Source organism: Zootoca vivipara, chromosome 10, assembly GCF_965207765.1.
Source record: "Zootoca vivipara chromosome 10, rZooViv2.hap1.1, whole genome shotgun sequence".
Taxonomy (NCBI): Eukaryota; Metazoa; Chordata; class Lepidosauria; order Squamata; family Lacertidae; genus Zootoca; species Zootoca vivipara.
Window position 1 is genome coordinate 23933316 of NC_142593.1, and position 22592 is coordinate 23955907.

At 39.9% G+C, this 22592-nt stretch overlaps 1 protein-coding gene across 14 annotated transcripts in view; it reads right to left on the bottom strand.

Moving 5' to 3' along the window:
* PAM (peptidylglycine alpha-amidating monooxygenase) overlaps nt 1–22592 on the bottom strand; it is a 123502-nt gene that overhangs the window by 40384 nt on the left and 60526 nt on the right. For 8 of the 14 annotated variants that reach the window (XM_088652844.1, XM_060280172.2, XM_060280173.2 and 5 more), the window contains exons 6-13: nt 17427–17512; nt 16525–16608; nt 10901–10949; nt 9119–9186; nt 7588–7668; nt 6461–6537; nt 3918–4021; nt 631–815 (exon numbers count right to left, since the gene is read on the bottom strand). In XM_088652844.1, the coding sequence (XP_088508970.1) occupies nt 631–815; nt 3918–4021; nt 6461–6537; nt 7588–7668; nt 9119–9186; nt 10901–10949; nt 16525–16608; nt 17427–17512 (734 nt within the window). The remainder of the gene's footprint in view (nt 1–630; nt 816–3917; nt 4022–6460; nt 6538–7587; nt 7669–9118; nt 9187–10900; nt 10950–16524; nt 16609–17426; nt 17513–22592) is intronic. The other 6 variants (XM_088652845.1, XM_088652842.1, XM_088652843.1 and 3 more) reach the window with 1 other exon arrangement.

Genomic DNA, 22592 nt, shown 5'->3' on the forward strand with positions numbered 1-22592 from the left:
AGGGATCATGGGAGTTGTAGGCCAAAACATCTGGAGGTCTGCAGTTTGGGGGTGCCTGGTTTAAATTATAGTTTATTGCAACAAGCCAAGCTCAAACTATGGTTTCTGATACTGGCCTGTTTCAATAGAACATAGTTTAGTTTTAAAGAATTAAGAGAAAGTTTCCCAGGAGCATGGAAATTGCTTTGGTGGCATATGCCTCAAGAGACTATGTGTGGAATTTGATGTAACGCAAAGCGGGGCATGTGTGCAGGGATCAAGGTCCACTTACGCAACAGCCCCCTGGAGATTTACCCAGGCCACACCCCTTAACTCGTCCAGCTTCACACCTTGTTTGGATAGATAGAGATGTGTGTGGATAGAAACTAGTCTATTATACAAAGGTAAAAATTGCATCTGTTGCTCCACCCACTCTGGCCTCAGGCTCCACCCACCACCTTGGAAGATGGCCTAGAAGCGGGTGTGACCCTCGGGGTGAACAAGATTCACCAATCCAGCTCTCAGGAATGCAATACTTAAATCTATGTCTATTTGTTTGGTCAGTTTCTATGCAAGGGCCCTTTTGCTCAACCATACCATTTTGTCTCCATTAATATTATCAATGAATTTAAAAAAACAAAAAAAACATACCTTCATGATGCCCATGGACCATGGTCATATCAGGCTTGACTGGAATGGGAATGTTTGCCTCCTGTGGTATGTTTTTGAACATCCCTGGGTTTATGTTCCTTGTACAAGTCTTGTATGAGACTGCATGTTTGGCTTCCATGTAATACATAATGTAGAAATTGCACATTTCATCACTAGCTGTGCCCCTATAGCAAAATACAATGGAGAAAGACATATGAGTAGTTTCAGCCATAGGATGAAACACACTTGTAGAGGCTGGTATTAAATCGCATGGGAGAGACAGAAAATTACCACCGCCACTGCCCATATGATAAAAGGTTAGACCACAGTACACTTTAAACATTTCACATAAAAAATGCATTAAGACCTCTGACATGAAGGCCATTATCTTCGCATTTATATCTTAGCATTTATATACACCAGTCTGCATAGTTTTCATCAACCACGCTAGAAATTAAGAACAGTTAGAATTTTAAACCTACAACGAGTGAGCTGTTTTACCAGTTCCTTAGTTTACCTCCCAGCTCCTCAGGTGCTCACGCAGCCCACCAAGCCCCTCACCCCGCACAGCTGCATGACCTCATCGATTTCAATGGCTTTTTTGGTGAGCGCATTTCACGAACTCCCACAGTGCTTGGTGGGCTGCATGCAAGAGGATCACTAAGAGGGAACACAGCAGAATAAACCATTTCTTTCCTTCCTGAAGATTCCGCACACACAAAAACACCCGCCCACCCTCTGCCCAGATGATGTATTCCATTTACAAGTCATCAATAATTTAGAGTTTTAATTTAGGACTCTTCTATTTAATGCTCCTCATTGGCCCCTTCCTCCCTGCCTGCCAGGCCACAGAGTATACATCCAAGTTAAAAATTTAGTTTCATTATGTCAAGGGACACTAAGTGCAGCATCTTCCATTTAGATTAAAAGATGCCGCAGACCCCAGAATACAAAACAAAAAGATACATACACACAGCAACAACTTAAATGCTGCTTTTCAGAAAAGTGACAGGGAGGAATTACTTTAGACAGAAACCTAACAAGTAATAGTTATCTATAGACTTGGAAGCAATAGTAGTAACCTATTTAAAATCTAGGTAACACAGTAAAGTTTTATTTTCCACATGTACATCTCTAACATTTGGTATGTCAATATGTTCTATTTTGAGAGACAATTGCAATATTCTCCAGCAGTTCTGATCAATTCACTGGGCAGTGCCAGGCTCCTGACAGACAGACTCAAAAAACAGCAAGTGGCCTGCAAAAAGGTGTCTCCTGCTCTTTTAATTAGCTTTCACCATTGAGCTGGTGTGGGGGTGGACCAGGTGGAAGCTGCAAAGACGTCAATGATGACTTTTCTTCATGGCATCATGCAGCATTCATTTATTCACCATGGCAACAATAACGGCATCAGTTTGTTGCAAGGGGGGTGGGGAGAGAGAAATGAAAGAGACCAGACCTTCCAAAATGTGAATGGATATTTCAGCCTTTGAAAATGTGGAATCTCTTGCCCACCGCAGAAAGCTGCTTGAAAAAAAAAATTGTTGAAAGCTTCTTTTTCTTTTATTGAGTGCAACCTGCCAACACGTGATTTAGATACCCACCTCTTTAGTATATAAGCAAAGCACTCAAGTTTAATAGAGGAGTGATCTAACCCATCTACATATCTCAATAGTATCAAAACATTGTCAAGGTTTTTGACATAGCACACCTCTGGAAGATTAATCTGTTAGTTTGTTTTTGTTGTTAGTAAGATGACAGGAATTAGTGGAGCAACAAGTCTTTCCGTTGCCTCTGAGAAGCATTTAATTCATTTCCTTTGGGTGAGAAAGGAATGGGACACGATGGCTTGTTTAATCTAGCAGGGGTGGGGGACCTTAGGGCCATGAACTGGATGTGGGTCCCCCACATCTTTCTATCTGGCCCCTACAACTCTCTCCAGGCCCTGCTCCATGACCTCTTTGAGTGATTCTGCACAGCTGGAATGTTTACTTGAACGAGATGTGCATGTGCAGAAAGCTCTGGTTTCTTTCATGGCTGGAATGGAGATCATTGTATGAGATTGGAAAAGTAACATTGAGTGCTCCACCCACTTTTTGCCTTGGCCCACAGAAGGATGACCCTGAGGAAAATACAGCCCCCCGGGCTGGGAGGGGGAGGAGGGGAAAGGCTCCTCATTCTGGATCTACAGGAATACCCAGAAAATGAAGCAGAGGATTTAGACATAAATAAGGCTGTGGTGTTGGCAACACCAATGTTCGATTCCTGTATGGGAGAGATGCATATTCTTGCATTGCAGGGAAATGGATTAGATGACCATTGTGGTCCCTTCCAACTCTATGATTCTTATGACACTAGTTTTACACTTCAGGAAGTAGTGTAGCTCTTTTTCAGCATTTTGTAAGGGTGGGGGGAAACGCCCCTGGATATCAAGTCAATCTTGAGGAGACATGAAACCATAAGGGAAGATGAAATGTGGGGGAGGGGGAGATAATATTTCCAAGGGGTTGTCTTTTAAATACAAGGTGTGGCTGAGGGGTTTCTCTCTTTTTTAAAAAAAAAATGGGGAATATCAAGCAGCAGCTTAGTTGCCTGCAGCAGTCTGGCTGTCTTTTTAACAGAATGCCTTCCACCAATTTGCTGCTGGGCTTAACTCACAAAGCCTTACACGGCTTGGGTCCAAAGTACCTTAAAAATCATCTGCTCTACCTTGATCACTGAGATTCTCTCATGGGTCACTTCTGGTGGTTCCCGGCACCCCTGATGTTTGGTTGCCATTTACTAGGGACCAAGCCCTTGGCGTGGTCCTATAGAACTCCCTGATACTTTTTAAGAATGTGGAGTTCATTATCCTCATGCTTGTCTAGGTAACAACAGAAACAAGGCGCAAGTAACTGTACTTTAGATACAGGACTTTCATCAATGCTAGATCCATACTGCTTGGAGAAATTTATTCTTGGCAAATGAATAACTTTATCATAATCCCTAGCAGAACTGCCATTTAATGCTTAGGAAGTAGCCTTACATCAAGTAAGACCATTGTTCCATCTGGCTCAGTATTTTCTACACTGACTGGCAGTAGGTTTCCATTGGATAACCAGGTCTTTGACTACAGTAAGAGTGCTGAACTGAAAAGGGAAAGGGTTACATGCCATTTTCATTAGAAATGGAAGAGAGCAACCTTTTCCAGTTTATAATAATAAGAACACACTACCACAATATACTCACCAGGCCATTCTGGAGTGCCACTAAAAACATTGAGCTCTTTAAAGTATAGACACACATACCCTATGAATGTTTTTGAAGATCTGCCTTCCCCAGTAAACAGGCATCTTGCTGCTAGAGTATCTCCATACTTAATTTCAACAGGATTTTCTACAGGGTAAAATGCCTGAGAAAGAAAACAAAATAGGTCAAGCATTTCAAATCTTTTTGGAAATCATGGATGCAATCCATGTAGTAGTAGTAGTAGTAGTAGTAGTAGTAATTTATTATTTATACCCCGCCCATCTGGCTGGGTTTCCCCAGCCACTCTGGGCAGCTTCCAACCAAATATTAAAAATAATATAGCATCAAACATTAAAAACTTCCCTAAACAAGGCTGCTTTCAGTTGTCTTTTAAAAGTAAAATAGTTGCTTATTGCCTTGACATTTGCTGGGAGGGCGTTCCACAGGGCAGGCGCCACTACCAAGAAGGCCCTCTGCCTGGTTGCCTGAAACCTCACTTCTCGCAGCAAGGGAACTGCTAGAAGGCCCTCGGTGCTGGACCTGTGTCTGGGCTGAACGGTGGGGGTGGAGACGCTCCTTCAGGTATACTGGACCGAGGCCGTTTAGGGCTTTAAAGGTCAGCACCAACACTTTGAATTGTTCTCGGAAACGTACTGGGAGCCAATGAAGATCTTTCAGGACCGGTGTTATATGGTCTCAGCAGCCGCTCCCAGTCACCAGTCTAGCTGCTGCATTCTGGATTAATTGCAGTTTCCAAGTCACCTTCAAAGGTAGCCCCACGTAGAGTGCGTGTGTGCTGTTTGCTTGCTTACTTCAGGGGTGGCTAACCTCAGGTTCCCAGCAGCCCCAGCCACTATTGCCAATGGTCAGGGATGAAGGGAGTTGTCATTTTCATCATCATCATCATCATCATCAAACAACACCTGGAGTTCACAGTTTAATCACTCAGGGTTTACTCATTTAATTTTACTTACTTAAATGTCTCAAGAGATCTTTCATGAGTTCCTGTGTACACACAATTATTTTTATTGATGTCCCTTTAAAAATGCTTCATTAAGCAATGCTACTTTTAAAATATGGGTTCATTTGGAAGGTTCTGAGAGAACATCTTCAAATAGGAAATTAAAAAATAATATTAAGTGCAACCCCCTGAAAATATACACTCCACTGCAGACTGCAGCTATGAAATCAAGGTGGCTAGATTAAGCATTCACAATCAGGTAAAATAGCCAGTGCTCTTTCCAGCAATGAGAGATGCCATTCTGTATTTTGAGCTTGCCTAGAGATGCACTCTCTATATTCCCACTGATTTTCATCTGATTCACTGATTTTCATTTGATGACAAGATGAATCATAGTGGTCATCTTGGTTGCTATGGAGTCTGCTGAACTTAATAAGCCTGACTTACTGACAAGATAAATAGCCACTGGTTATTGTTTTACAATGCAGGAAAGTTCTACAATGCCTAGCATGCAACACATTTAAAACACAAATCTTCCTTATGAGACACACAGCAGCTCAGAGAGGTGAGACTGCTCTTCTTTCAAGTAAGAGCGAAACTCATGCAGGCATCCAGTCATCTTGCAACAGAAACCTAGATTAAAAAATCATCTCATCGCATCTATATTTGATAACAATATAACAAACTATTAAAATTATGATAAACAGAAACACCGTAATGTTATTGTCAATGTTCGATTCTGTGGCAACTGATTGAAGTTTTTCTGCCTTCAACAATGGGCTATCATTTTAAGAATAATTTTGGGACTCTCTTCACATTCCTTTCTATATTGCAAAAGAAAAAGGGATACTGCAAGCATGAAAAATGGTCATGTCACGCTGATTTTGGTAGCTGATCTGACATATGTTTGCACCAAAACAATATAGCAAACCATGATCTTGTTCACTAGAGATGCATGTGACTGATTGCAACAACTCGACCTACAAGCAACATAAAATTAGAGGAATCTGCTGACAAGTCTAATAATTATAACCTCTACACATTTTTTGGATAAAAAAACCTTTCCTTGAACCCCTTGGATAATTAATCTCATGGCTTGGGCTCAAGTCCCATGTTGGGTGAAATATTCCTTCATTGCAGGGAGTTAGGTTAGTTGGATGACCTTCCAACTCTTCAATTCTATGACTTTCATTAGGTTACAAGTTTTATTTTACCGCAGAGTGTTTTGCAATGCTTAAGTTGTTGCAATAAATCATATGCGTCTCTATTTTGTTGCTTTTTTAATTCTTTTTTACATAAACCACATTTTGGATTGTGCTTATATTAAGCAGTCTAAAACTTATAAATAAGAATATATGTTCTGTCTACTCAGTCCAGCTGCCAGAGACTGGCCAATAACTAGATGGGCTACCAATTGGACAAAAGTACTGCTTTTGTCCATTTAAAACACCTTAAAGCTTCCTCAACTCCAAGTAATTCATGAAACAAGTGAAATTTCAGTCCTTTCAAGCTTAACCTGCAAATTGAAGCTGTCCATTTAAATTTCAAGAACCTAATATCACAAGAAACACAAAGAAAAGGATTGAGACCTTCCAGCTTCTCCATATTAACCCTAGCCACCCAAACATCAGCCCAACATACCTGTGGCAACTGAGGACTCTGCCTGCCAATCAGCGTCCACTGACCATCTCTAACTCTATATCCACTTACTACTTTTCCTGAAATATAAAATTATAAGGGTATAAGTATCACATGTTTAGCAAGATAATTATTTTCCCCCAGATTGTTAGTGTTATGCTACTTCCATTTCATAAAATAAATTCAAAGATTGTATAAAAAGTTGGTTTGCTGGTTGTGTTTTTAAACAATTAAAAACTTTAAGATGCTTGAGTGCTTTATGTTATTTATCACCTATACATATGTCAGACATGGGCCACTCTACCAAGGGGTTTAGTCTGGCCCGCCAGACCATTTTCCCCCCAAAGCACACCCAGCTTTCAAACTGCTGATAACATAGTTGACATCATGTGATGTGGTGCGACACACATTTATTCATAATGTGTGTGTTACCAATGCTCCTTGCTTTAGAAAACTTTGTTTTTGTCTATATATAAATGGACATCATGAAGGTGTGTGTGTGTGTGTGTGTGTGTGTGTGTGTGTGTGTGTGAATGACAAAGCTTAAATTAAGGCATGAGCCTCACTTTATAACTGTTTTTTTAAGAAGGTGCTCAACAACTGTCCAACTCAATTCTCTCAGAGAAGCACAAAATCTTGCAAAAACAGTTGATACTATTCTTAATGGCTGGTTGTGAGCTCACATTAGTTTCTTAAAATCTGTTTTGAGTGTGCTGTTTTCATCTGCCCCAAATTCTCAGTTTAACACCCCCCCCAAATCCCAATCACCTTTAAATCACATGTCTTTAGGCCAGTGATGGGGAATTTACAACCTTTCAATTTTTGTTGGACTACAGTTCTCATCATTCCTGACCACTGGCCATACAGGCTGGAGGCCAGTTGAAGAGCAACAACACATTTCAACAGCCACATTTCCCAATCTTGCCTTAGCTACTTTATGTTTTGTAGATAATACAAGCTTGGAACTGGGTGTATAAAACATGCTTATATGAGGCTTTTCTGTCGTTCTTCATATTTAAATTGATCAACAAGTTTTGACACTATGTAATTCAATTCAGACATTATAAGTTAATATGGATTACAGCAAAAACAGATTGAAAAGACAATCATCAATAAAGGAAAAGGCTTACCTAAATGATGCGTGTGTACTCTGTAGGCAAACACGTGCATTGGATACATTTTATAATTGCAAGCAATATCTGCATTAACTGCTGTCATAAGAGATAAATAAGGAAATCAGGAGAAAGGACATGTACATACTGAAGTTGAAGCAGCTAGTTGGAACTACTGCTGCAATTAAAAACTCAAACCATCTAATTAGAAGTATATCAATGCGAAATGTAGTGTGTGAAATTACTGACTCTACTCATTCATCTAAAAATTAGTAAAGGCATATAGTCTTTCACTGACACATTGCTCTTAAGAACTGTTCTACTGGGACAATGTTGTGTGTGCATCGATTCACATACATGGTACAGCTGTTTCCTTATATACGAAACACGTGGCAGATTCTCATGTGTAATGGAGTATACAGGGAAATCTGAGTGGGGCACAGCAGATCATTTCGAACAGATGTTTTGTGGCAAACGTGCATAAGAAAACACCAAACAAGTGTTCCCTAACAATTTTATGAGAAAATTCTTAATTAGATAACGGTCTAACCCTGGGATCACAAAAGACCACAATGGCTGCATTACATGAATGAGCTTGAGGTTTGTGTTCGCCTCTCTTCTCCTTAGGTGTGTCCATGATGAAATCAGAAGCTTTCACTTCTGGTTTTAGCTACAGTAGAATTCAGAAAGGCGTAGTCTTAAACTTATTTCATTACGTGGTTTACGAAACAGCTCATTTCAATAATAAAACACAGCAAAGACTAAGCAGAGTTTTGGGCTCAGATAAAACATTGAACTGTGGTCCATTAAAAGAAGCAAAGCTTCCAACCTCCTACTCATAGCTACAAGGGTGTGGGGCAGGGGGAAGAGAGAGAATGCTACCCAAGGCCCATCCACATAAACAATAAAGTATAGTTCATGGTAAAGCATAGTATCCAAATTCTCAAGTGTAAGTGGAATTTGGATACTAATCTAAGAGTAGTTGAAGAAAAGATGTTCCAAGCTGTCATTCATTTGCTATATTAAAATGCTGATCATGTTTCAGTAATAATTAAAGATGCATGTTACGCCATCTTGGAACAGCTTTACCACATGCACAAACACACACATACAAAAAGTATTCAAGCAAAAACTTCCATCAGCAATATACATTCCAGGACACATTAATATTCAGAAACACAAATAGAAATATATATTTATCTAAATATTCAAACATGCAGTTCCTCTATATATAACACACTTCGTTTCAAGCTTTGGAAAAAGTAGACTTACTACTGGTTTAAAAGGAGTTTGTGCTTAATAAAAATCAAAAGAAATGCTTTCAAAATTTATTAGAGTAAAAGAATTGATATCTGTTTTCCTAAATTGTACTGCTGGTGTGTCTAATAATAAAATATGCTTATAATTTGCTACATATTGAAATGGATGTACAAGTTACATTACTACTTCCAGTATTAATCAAAGGTTTTATAACACATTTCCTATGAAATTATATCCTACAGTGAAAGTGTTGCACATATTAGTAGGAGGAGGGAGTTGTTGTAATTACCTTTCTCCCCTGGTGGTATAACAGTATCCATGGACATCATAAGATACATGCCAGCAATCATAGGCTGCCTTAAAAAAAAGAAAGTGGGGTGGGAAGGAGAGAGAAATTCAAATCAAATACATTGAATCACTTATTATACGGCTCCTTCTAAAATGAAAATAGCTGAACCGATACAGCACTTTTTGAATTCAAACACATACATACCATGCAGATTAGTAGGATACTACATATTTATCAATTGTATAGAGATTTATACAGAGCTTTTCTGGCAATCATGCAGAATATAAATTTTGTTAAATAAAACAAAGTTACACTGAGACAGTGGTTTTCATCCAGTGTGCCATGGCACCCTGGGGTGCCTTGAATATAAAGAGAGACACCACGATCGGAAAAAGGTCTTGCCCACACATGGGTGCTGTGGGCAACACTGGCCTCTGTCCCTCTTTCCATCCCTCCCTCCTCTGATGCCCTCTCATATCTCTGCCTCCCAAAGGCTTCTGTGGCTGTTTGTTGCAATAGCCCTGACTACAAGCTCCCTAGGTGAATGGTGCCTCTGGGGCTGGCCAGGGGATGCTGGTTGCCAGGAGCTGTGGTGGCCTTGAAGTAAGCAAGAAAGTAGGTGAGGGAGCCCAGTCAGGCAGACCACCAGACTGTCAGGAGTGGATGGACAAGCAGGAGTGCAGGAAGGTGGTGGCGGCGGCACAGAGACTAAGGGTGGCAGCGGCTACTGCCTAGAGGACTCCCAAGGGGAAGGGTGAGGAAAGGAGGCTGAGGGAATACTCCACAAGGGAGGGTGTTCAAAAAGGGGTGAGGGGCTGCCGGCTCTGCAGGCAAAAGGTGACATAACTAGGCTTCTGACCCCACAGGGGAGCCACAGAAAGAATGTAGTTGGTCAACGGAGCTGTAGACTCAATAAGGATGAAAACCACTGCACTAAGGAGATGTTGCACAGAAAAACAGACATAGTTGCTCTTGTTTCTCTTTTAGTGTGCAAAGATTTTAAATATGACCACACATTTACAATCTGTTTTAGCCCCAAGCCTCTTTCTCAGTACCTATCTATGCGGAGGGCTGCTTCACAGATTTTTCTGGGGGGTGGAGAAAGAAATCTCAAAAAGGCACTAGTGAGAGGGCTCAGTGCATACCAGAGGGAAAGGTTTCAGCTGATTCTTCACCAAAGAATTGGAATTGCAGTTCCACCCTTGGTTGAATGCATGATTCAGGTCAGAGTGATCCTTTCAGTAGTTGAAGTAGTCAGTTGGGCAAAGGAGATGTGATGAGCACATAAAAGGTTCATATGAAGTGAAATTTAGCGGGTGGAAGGAAAGAGGGAGCAAACTAACTTTCAACTTCAAAGAAATTGGGATCTGAGGAATGAAATAAACAACACCAGTATGAAGTTGGGTTTGTCAAGGGAAAAATAGAGATGGATAGATCCAAACTTTTAAAAATGAAATATGAAGAGGAAAAAAGGAGTGATATACAAGACTTTCTGGAAATATTCTGGGCAGTTACACACTATATATGAAACATTACACACTATATATGAGACATGAAAGCAACTAGTTGTTTATCTCACTTAGTCCAACTTGCCTTTTCTCAATTTTAAGAATTGAATATATTCTGAAGTAAATCTGAAGATGTTAATTGGTCTCTTTAAACACACACACACACACACACACACACACACCCCTAAACAATATGCTTCAGAGTACACCAGGGTCAACATGAGGTTTTGTTCTTCTGATAAACTGACATGAAAGATGTTGGAAATATACTTACTTTTGATTAGTCAGATGTAAAGTTACACCAGAACAGTCTTTGTGTTTATCTGCACAAAACATAAAACAGGATGTTAAGTACTGTAGAAGTATTGGCATTTTTCCGGTTAATAAACGAGTGTGATTATTAAATGCTTTCTGCATAACATTTTCTTAATAGACAAGCTATACACATAGCAAAGTCACTCTGCTGTGCCGGTGATGCATTTGCATCAAGTTTTCTTTCAGTGTTGAAATAATATGAAGAATGTGTGTTATATACTGTACTACAGAAGCTTGAAAGTTGGTAATTATATTTTGAAAGCCAAATCGGATTATTATTTTTTGTGCTGAAAATCAGTAATATATTTTAAGCAGGGAGGCAAAACTAAGGCATTAGAAGACATATTTCTTCCTGGTGCAAAATATTTTTATTGCCACAAAGGCCTATATACAATGTAGTGCTAAGCTATAGTATATTTGTTCTGCTGGCAAAAATGTTTTGCATCAGCTGGAACACTGTTGCACAAGAGAACACTTAAGTTGGTTGCTGGTAACATTGATCTGCTGAGCAATAGGTTTCGGTAAGCACAACAGTTGCAATGGATTCCTTTGCTATACAACATTAAAACTCACCTGTCTGCTAGTGCAAAAGTCATTGCAACTGGCAGGCAATGAACACTGGATACAGCCCATAGTGTCTAGGTTAGACATTCAAAGCATCCAACAACAAACACTGAACATTTTTCTTTTGCGTCCAATACTTCTTGTGTTTGGACGTTACTACTGTATAACGGGTCAGTAGTTTTCTGCTAAACAAATAAATTATCTAGCCCAGTGGTTCCAAGTTTGCTAAGTACTGTGGACCCCCTGTTTTTTAATTTCTTATAATATTCCTTTCTCATTTCAAATTGAATGCTGAAAGATGTTTCACCCAACACTGGGAGAGTTGTGAGTTGAGTTGGGGGAAAGTACAGGGAAATAAATCAGGAGGGAAGATGAATCACTAAGGAATTTCATTCACTACAGAGATATGTGGAAAAGCAGTGCTCTTAAAAAAAAGTTGAGAACTTTACAATCTCTTGTTCTTCCTCAAATAATCTTTTGGACTGCTTTCATTTTACACCCAGTCAAAGATGTCACACCAACTGTTTGCAATTTGTGGAAGGAAACAAGTGATTGTTTTCCCCCTATTATTTTAGCTGTTTTTTTATTTTATTTGTAAGCAGCCTGGAGTCCCTGTCAAGGAAAAAGATGGGGCATTGTCATCGTCATCATCATCATTATCATCAACAACAGCAGCAACAGCAACAACCACAACTCATAGTCCCCACCCAAGGATGGATTTGAGAAGATATCTTCCAGTTCCAATCAACCAAGGATGGTGGTCACCAGAAGCAGTCACTAGTCAGAGAAGAAGCTTTAGACTGAAGACCTGCATGTCACTTCCTCAGATTCAACATTTTTGTAACTCACTATTTCAACTATGTGTTTTTGATGTGTACTTTAGGATTTTAGGGCTTTTAGGAAATCCACACCCAACCCAACAGGAGAGTTTTCCAAAAACGGGTATACATGCAAAGGAAAAAAGAAAAAAACCCTGAAGAAGTGCTGTACATATTTTTATGTTAAATGACAAAGAGCTGCATGTGTTTATATACATAGCAGAATTACTGAGAACTAACAAATATGGCAAAGTTGAAGCCGAATGCAGAAAATATTTGCTTGAACAACTTCTGTTTCAACCCATTTGGGGCAGACTCATTTTGCTCAAAATAGGGTCAAGCAGTTTCTACTTTATTCAAAATCATTAGACTGCTATGCTGTAGCACTCAGGGCAAGTGGGCTAGTACGGCTGCCTTTATATCTGGAGTTACTAAAAAGCACTGTATGAATAAGCTAGACATCACAAGCATAAACTCAAGGAAAATTGTGCTCTCTCTAAACCCACACATCATTGTGAACTTCAGAAAATTTGCTTGCTGTGCTAAAGCAAAAGCAAAATCTGGGCTAGGCTTCAGCCTTGCATATGAGATCAACTGCCGTGTCTTTCATTTTTGCGAACACCACGGTTGTCCCTGTGTTAAATATTTATGATGTATCAACAAGAACTCCCTTTCACACTGGCAGAATCTCCCAACATAAGGGCCTACTTTCCATCACTTTAGACACCCACTTCCCAAAATGGTCATGTCTAACGAGCTCGCTACTCAGCAGGTTTGATAAGCTGGAAGAAATGGGATCATAACATTTGCTTTTTTTGGCAAGTGCTGCATCAGCTAAGCAGATTGCACAGAAACAATGCAATCCTTACATCCCATCTTAAAAATCATCTTCCCTATTTGCCACTCAGCCTAGGATAATTCCTTTGATTTTGCATTTTAGCTAGAGAGCAAGTACACATTGCTCCAGGACAAATAAATTATTAGCTTCCATTTGCCCTGTGGCAATGAGAGGAAAATGCATTCATCCCACCTCAGAAGGAGGTTTCTTTCAAAGCTGATTTTCTATGCAGAGCTTCCAACAGAGATCAAACAAGAAGCTGTGCTTACTAGTGTGGTTTAATAGCACTTCTGGATTGCAGAGTGTATATAGCAAAATCCACTGTGATATGCATATCAGCTTCTAATTCTTTGATCAGTGAGAAAAATAAATGGTAACTGCCACTCAGAAGATACATTAAAAGGTTTACGAAGTTGAAATACCCTAAGATCAGGCTTATTGTTCCAGGAGTATAGCTCAAAAATATGGAAGCATGAAACACAAAGTTTCCACTTTTGCCTAGGCTGTAAAATAGTACAGTGGTACCTCGGGTTACAGATGCTTCAGGTTATAGACGCTTCAGGTTACAGACTCCGCTAACCCAGAAATAGTACCTCGGGTTAAGAACTTTGCTTCAGGATGAGAACAAAAATTGTGCGGTGGCAGCGGGAGGCCCCATTAGCTAAAGTGTTATCTCAGGTTAAGAACAGTTTCAGGTTAAGAATGGACCTCCAGAACAAATTAAGTTCTTAACCTGAGGTTCCACTGTACAAATGAAAATTACTATAAATTTGTCAAGTGTTAAGAAATACAATCAAATAATTTTGAAACTAGGGAATATGATTGCAATGATTGAGATGCAGTGCAAGTACTTGCATAAATTCTCTTAAGTATATTTTACAACTATGAAAATGAAAGCTGGTTAGATTAAAAATTAATCTTAAACTTTGCATTCCACTACATGAAATGATGTGCAAAAACCATGTGTAGATGAGCATCTTAACTTGGGGGGGGGGGGGGAACGATGACTGTAAAGCCATGAATGTAACTAGAAAATAGGAACTACCAATTTAATATGGTCAAAATATATCCTTATACAAAAGAACATATTCTTTTTTGAAGCTTAAATTTGTTTTAAAAATTGGAACCAAAGTAAGTTATATTAAAAAGACTGATGAACACAAAATAATGTAAAAAAATTACTTCAGTAGCACCTTAAAGACCAACTAAGTTTTTATTTTGGTATGAGCTTTCGTGTGCATGCGCACTTTGTCAGAAAAAATAAAAAAATAAAAAATAAAAACTTAGTTGGTCTTTAAGGTGCTACTGAAGGAATTTTTTTTATTTTGCTTCGACTCAGCCCAACACGGCTAACAAAATAATGTGTTATGCATCAGGAATTTAAATTTTGTCAGATTTCTAGAAAATAGTGTAATTGATGCTGGGTAGGGATCTTGCTAAATAGAGCAATAAGGATACTCCATGAAGACAGCTTGCTGAAATCATTTGCCAGAGAATACTTTTTCCTTTTTTCTTTTTTGCTTAACTGCTTATGCATTTGGGGCAGTTCAAGAATAAAGCAATGTGTATCTTCCAAACTGGAATTATTATGTTGATTATGGTGGAAGGAAGAAATCTTATGTACTGTAAATGGGATGTAATGCACAAGGTTTACAGACTTTGCAGCAAAGAATAATGGGCTAAGAAACAAAATGTTATAAGATTATGCTGGAGCCATGCCAGTGCAAACATGGCCTTTAGACAGAAGCTTGATGGGGAGAGGGAAATCTGCCAAGCTCTATTACAGTGCAGTTTAACTTCCTTTTGATGGGGGCCTCCACTGGCCAGCAACAGGGCTTGGTGGGTTGCTGCCATTATCAGACAGGGGGCTTTGGAGTTCCTAAATTGGAAACCATTTTTACTTGCTAAAAAATAAAAGGTCAGAACACAAGATAAATCGCTATTGAAATGAGTACAAACGGCATGGTGTCACACCTATGAATTTTATATTAACAAACTGCTGGGATTATTTTTTTTAATGCACAATATATGCCAAACTCAAGAAGCAGCTTCCACACACTCAAAGAGATGCTGCCATTGACCTACTGGGAACCATGCACACTACCTTCCATAACAGTAAATTCAAAGAAGGAGGAGGTAGTGACAAAGATGTTGACACTATTTGAATGTCCTGATTACACAGTCAGAAATACCACCAATTTCAAATCAGATGACCTCCAAATTATTTAAAATACAGGAGAGTCAGCATTAGAACACATTTAAGCTGCCACTGTTGTTGTAACCTGTCTCAATAACTAGCCATTTTCTCACTTTAGTTTTATTTATTTTTTACTGGGGTGGGGGTGGGGGTCGTGCTGCTCAACACCCCCTTCCTGCCCCATTCTAACTGCTTAGACCTTCTACTTTCCACCCCATGGAACTATTGCAACCAAGTAGGATGACCCATCAGCCTGGGAGGAGTAAGGTGACCAGATTTGGCAACTGGCTGACTCTTCATCCTAATTGGCAGCAGTGGACAATCTCCAGGCAGGAGGTGCCTTCCTCCGCTTTCTGCTAATACTGCTCCTGCCAATGCCTCACCTGGGCCAGCTTTTCATCTTAATTGGCAGGGCTAACAGCAAATCTCCAGGCCAGCTGGTGGGGAGGGGAGAAAGTGGTAAGCCTGAGAATCTGGCGGGGGGGAGGGGTCCCAGGGCTGGTAGGCAGTGCAGCCAGTGGAGCAGGGTGGCTGTTGCTGCAGTCTGTTCTGGATGACCCTGTATACTTGGGCTGCCTCTCATCATCCTATAGTTTGCAGCCACGAGAACAACATGGCAATATATACATAAGCCCGCAACTTACATGCATTTGACTTGTGCACAGTTAGCTTTACACGCTTAGCAAAAAAACAAATTAAAAAGGGGGTGGAAGGGGTGGGCACCCAAGAAAAAATACTTTGGCAATCCCAATGCACCCGAGGTGTTTGGACTGTATATGATTTTGGCTTAAGGCATGATCCCTGGAACAGAGACGTCACGTATGTTGCAGGCTTATTGTTGTTGTTTAGTCGTTTAGTCGTGTCCGACTCTTCGTGACCCCATGGACCATAGCACGCCAGGCACTCCTGTCTTGCACTGCCTCCCGCAGTTTGGTCAAACTCATGTTCGTAGCTTCGAGAACACTGTCCAACCATCTTGTCCTCTGTCGTCCCCTTCTCCTAGTGCCCTCAATCTTTCCCAACATCAGGGTCTTTTCCAAGGATTCTTCTCTTCTCATGAGGTGGCCAAAGTATTGGAGCCTCAGCTTCACGATCTGTCCTCAGGCTTATTATAGTATAGCTATTACACATATCATCACATTAAAATATACAAAGACCATACATACCTTTGAATGCACTAACATCTCCATAATGCACTTGGAGGACAAAGTATTTGCTGCCCTCTTCTCCTCCAACTTTGAATCCAACACCTTAACATGAAACAAAAAGCAACAAGTGGAAATTCGATAAATTGCATGCTTGTGTAATTTCAATAGTATATTAAAATAATAACAGTGGATAATGTTTAACTTAAATTGAAATCCTACAATGTTCATATTAACACCTGAAGTTGACAAGTTATTATCCTTGATAACTTTAAAACTGAGAGAGCACGAACAACATTTTCACATATTCTGCTAGGGGAATCATTCCTCAAGTACCCTTCAAGGGATATATAACACTGAGAGTTATGCATTCATTCTGGCTATGAAAAGCTAGAAGAGCAAATAGAAGCAGACAGACCAGATATCTCAAGTTTTATGTCTTTTCTTTTTCTTTTTCCTACAACAGTGGCCTAGTTCACTGTTGGTGGGGATATGGAACACAGAACTTTACTTGGTGTAATACAAGATAAAAGAATCATCTTGACAGAATCCTGCTGCAAACCAAATAGATTTCACCAAGAATCCATCATTCACAATCCATAAAAGTTTCCTCCATAATAAGAAGGCAGCAGACAAGTTCGCTGTGGAATTACATTTGCTCAGTTCCATATTAAAAAGGGAGGTGGGGAAGCTACCAAAACACGCACAGCCTTTTGCAGTAGTTCACCCAGAGGAACAATACCATTCTTCCCAAGGAAAGTAATAATAACCATGAGTAGAGACATATAGAGCATTGCACTTAAGTCACTACAAGCTAACACACACATTTACGCAGACAAAGAGACACACACACAAAAACATTTTATGTCCATCCCTACTACCACATGCTCATTTGGAATGTCATAGTGTGAAAGATCTCATACCTTTTGGTAGTCTTGTTGGTGGTGCATTTCTTGCCCAAGCATACAAAATATTAGATGTGTCCGTGCATGTTCCTCCATCACAGTCCCTGAAACAAACATACAGTGGGAAGTTTTTTATTTTGGCTTGAGCACCTCTCTCATTTTAGGAACATTAAGCAGTTAACATTATTCCCCACCACAAACACTACATTCAGGCTGAGAATGCCCTTTGTAATCATGCTTCTCACTGTGTTTTTAACTCCCTCTTATAAAATTTACACTACCTTTTGAGCCTGCTCCCTCCAGCATTTTACCAGCACTTATCTCTTTGGCAGTCAATATTGTATTCATTGCATGTACATCCTGCCTTTCATCCCTGGAACTTAAGGCAGTGTACATGGTCCCATTTTATCTCCACAACCACTATCTAAGGTAGGTTAGCCTGAGAGTTTGTATCCAGCCCAATATTATCCAGGGAGCTTCATGGAATTGGAATCTAGATCTCATACCTTGCAGAGTATTCCAACTGCTATACCATACTAGCTCACAGGCAAGCACACAGAATCTTCACACATAACTCTCTCTGTTTGTGCAACCTGCTGCTGTTTGATTAAGGGCTTGGACAGTATAGTCCAATACTGGTATAAAAAATGGAATGGAACAGCCACATATCAGATGTCCTCCTAAACCAGCCACTATCCTGGCTCCTGCCCAACACGCACAAAGGCTCATACTTGTACGTAACGAAAAGATATTTATTCAGGGAACTAACAGTATAGGGTCAGCAGCAGACAGAGTGCTCAGAAGTCACAATTCAGATGTTCAAGCAATGAAGATGTACCAACAAGTTTCCCCACACCTCCCACCAGCTTTTAAAGACAAGGCATGGAATGCTCAAATCACAATATTCGCTTGCCTTACACGAATACCAAGATTGCCTGTGAAGGTGGCATTTGATTCTAGGTGACAAGGCTACACTCTCCTGTTCAGTCACTGCCATCTCTGTTTCAGCCTCCTCCTCCGCTGATCAAAGCCCTTCCCAACCTGTACTGAGGCTCTCTGCTCTTCAGAAAGATCGGAGGGAAGAGCCAGCAACCCTGATACCCTTTCAAAGGGACTTGAGCTGGGGTGGAAAGGGGAGATCCCTCCTTCTCCAACTCAGGTTCTCACTATTCAGTCACGTCCTCCTCCTGAGTCCTAGTCTACCACCCCATGTCAAATGACAACAATGCAGAGGGCTCATGACAGCCAGTTAAGGAAGGTTGCTCTGTTCAGAAGCTCCCATACAAATGAGCATCTACTGTGGGTGGAACAGTTTCTCAGGCAGCTGAATGTTAAACTCTGTTGCAAACATGAAATTCCTTGGCTTAGAATTTTGTCATCCTGAAATTTTGTGCACACACACAGGGACTCGAGAACCATTACACTGGTTTTTGCACAGAAAATGGTCCTTGAAGCTTGTGTCTTAATTTAGATTGCAAAAGTCACCCGCAGAAGAAAAAGAAACAAAGAAAAACCCTCAGAGACTCTGTATTTTGACTTGAAGACTATGCAAGATTTATTATAATATGATATATGTTCCTGTATTCAAGTATAGTTCTTAATATTTAAACTAATCCCCACACTATGAAATATCTATCATTCCATGTGACATTTGCATCAATTATTCTCTTCTTCATATATACCATGGCATGATGTGCGTGGTTGAAGATCTATTTTTGACACATCAAGAATTTAGCCCTTAGAATCACAAGGTTAATTAGACTGAACATTGCTTCTTCCCGCTAGAAAAAGCTTGGCATTTCCCCTTGGGCTGACCATATAAAAGATAACTTTAATTTTGTCTCTTTTCAGTAAGTAATAAATACGTTCTTAGTTAGTGGGGGAAAGAGACTTAACTTTTTCAGCTATGTCAATAGCTGCTTCCAATATATTTATAGTGAAGTTCTTTGGAAAGAAATTTCCAAAATGAGTTATAATGCTATGCCTCCAAATAATGAAAGTAATTAACTTCTGTTCTAGCAATTCAATTTTTAAAATAAAAAACCTATCCACACGCAACATAGGAAGCGATTTTATACCAAGTCAAATCACTGGTTTATCAGGTTTAGTATTATCTAAATCAGTTAACCAACCAAACTGGATAATCACCATAGGATAAACCATGTTGTCATCATAAGTATTTTGAACCCTACATAATGCTGCCAGTCACATTGGGCTCACTTATACCATGCCCTGTCTGCAAAGAGAGGGATAATGGTAGGATTTTCCTTTAATGAGCTTTAGTGAAAAAGGCACTGTCGTAAGCTCAAATTGATCGGTTGGGGAGTGGGGAGGAGAAGAGAATTAGAACTACCTGTACATAAAGCTTATAACAGAGTGATGTGCAAAGTTTCTGGTGGAGAGGTAAATCAAGAGGGACTACTGGACTGGCATGGGGCTGCCTTTGAAAATCACCCAGAAACTTCAATTAGTGGAAAAAGCAACAGCAACAGTTTTAAACAGAGTGATATGGTTTTTTTGGTTGTTTTTTTGGAGCACATCACCCCACTACTATTTCAGCTTCAATAGCTGCTGGTGCATTTCTGGTCCCAATCTCAAGTGTTTTCCATTGCAACATATACCACTCACCTTGGTTTACATGTCAAAAGCAAGGAGTGATATAAAGGCAAGAAAATAAATAAATACTTCAAAGACATTTGTAGACCTATAAGCCTTAGGACCTGTGTAAAATGGCCATCTCCTCCCATAGGTCCTGCCCTGCTACAACTCCTCCCTCAGAAGCGGCTGAGATGCAGAAGTAGAATTTTCTTTGATACAGGGTGTCTAATAAAAATCTATTCAACATTGACATTTGTATGCAATCCCCCCCTACATTTTACAAATAATTTTTCTTGTGGTTTTTACTAATAGATATATTATAGGCTTACTTTACATTAGTATATGCATTTTTGCAAACATTATATGGCTGGAGAACTGTATTGCAAAATTCACAGATGTGTTAATTTTGAAGAATGGCTGTTTCTCTCTCTCTCTCTCTGTGTGTGTGTGTGTGTGTGTGAATGAGAAAGTGTGAATTAGGTAGAGTTGCATTTAAATGAGATTCAGTAATCACAGTCATTCATCAAATGTGTTTTTCATTTTTTCCACATAGGTAGAACGTCTACCGGTAGGAGAACTACAGTCGTACCTTGGGTTACGACCACCTCGGTTTGCGAACAGTTCGGGTTACGAACTGCGCAAACCCGGAAGTGTTTTCGCCCCGCGCGCGTTCGGTTTACGAACTATTCGGGTTACGAACTGCGATCCGGAACGGATCGCGTTCGTAACCCGAGGTATTACTGTACTATAGCAGCTTTTTCACACTTTTTCTTAGGAACATTCATAAAACACTAAAAAAGAAGCAGCACATTTTGGATCTCAATTTAACAGCAACAGACCTCCACAGATAAAATGAAAGGAGAAAACCTATCTGCAATTTCAAGGAAATGTTGCTGATGCAACTATCCTACTGTCATTTACAATAAGGAATAGAGTTATTCATTAATAAAATGCAGTTATTTCCTTGTCCAGTCATGTTTGGGTGAAGGAATAACATTAGAAAAATAGATCAGCTGGAAAGCTCATCTCAGAGCTACTGTCCCATGATACTGTAGACATGGACACAGTTATGTTCACCGTAAAGTCTTTCATTCAAATGCTTTTGGAAAGTTTTGGGATCCAGCCACATGGAAGAATCAACTCTGACCCTTCAGTAGTGTATGAAACAGACTTTAATCTTTAAAATCAGAGAGATTAAAGCTGTAACCCTGATTCAATTTACCTGGGAGCAAGTCTCATTGAATTCAACAGGGCTTACTACTGAGTAGACATGGCTAGGATTGTGCAAGTCTCTCCTTTTGTTTAGAGCAGATGCTTTCAAACTGTGAAGCAGACCAATCTTTGTATTCTGGGACTGAACAAAATGAATTTGAGTAATTTCATAGTAGTTTCCAGAGTGCTACCAGTAGTTGCTAGCATGGCTATAAATGTCTCATGTCCACTGGGGCAAAAGAGTGCACTATGTGAGAAGGGAGAGCTTGGCATAACCTTGGTGTAGTAGAAAACACATGGAGTGTGAAGGCAAGAGATAGGGAAGGGAAAGAGGTGGGGTGATTGCAACTGGCAAAAACTAATAGTAATTGTGAAGCCCAATTCAGTTTTCTACTGTGAATTAACAAATCCACTCCACTTCCCGGTGGGGAGGAGTTGCGGTGGACCGCGTAGTCACCCACTCTCCTTCGGGGGCAGGGACGTTGTTCCGCGCCGCCCAGGGGATCATTTGGACGGCCAATCGGCAGGCTGGGGGGGGGGACCCATTTAAACTGAGGTGCAAGCCGATAGGCTTTCTCTTGGCTCGCATTCTCAAATATGGACTGTGCACACAAGGATTCTTCTCTTACAATAAACCAGGAATCGAAGCTTTCCATGATGTGCAAATCACACAAACCTCTATGTTACAAATAAACCTATATGGAGGAAATATGTGAAACGGACAAAGCAAAAATCAAGGCTATGTGTGATCCAAGGTAAGTTTACCAATTACAAAATAGTAGGATTGTGTAAGAATATTTAAATGAGCACATGGATTCCAGTATAAAATTCAATTAAACATGAACTATTTTTCAGTAATAGATGAACAGAACACCTTTCCGATTTCATAACTCTTTGGGGCCAAGTTAGCATTTCTGGTTACTTGTTTTATAGACTGTCCTTTTCAAATATTAATGGCCCAATCAAAATTTAAAAGGTATTTCAGAGCTGCTTCTGATTTATTAATAGCAACATCTTATTGATGAGTATGAAGACGTAGAAATTTGCAACTTGCTTCCCATTATGAAGCACTGAGGTTATAGTTTTTATTGGGGGCTACAACCTTTCATCAGTTTGAACAGTAAATCAATCAACTAAGTTTTAGTGAATGAATCCATAGGGGAAAGTTTAAAATGTGTGAGGACAAATCGCAATCAACATCAACTTTACTATGGCTGTTTTTACTCTGGTGTACTATAGGAATATGCGTGGGGGTGGGGGGAAGGATCCAAATGGGCATTCTTCCTAGCAAAGAGTGGTAGTTTTGCTTTTTTAATTATACATTTTCATGTTTCCTTCAATTTATCAAAGAAGTCACAGATCAACTAGGCCTGG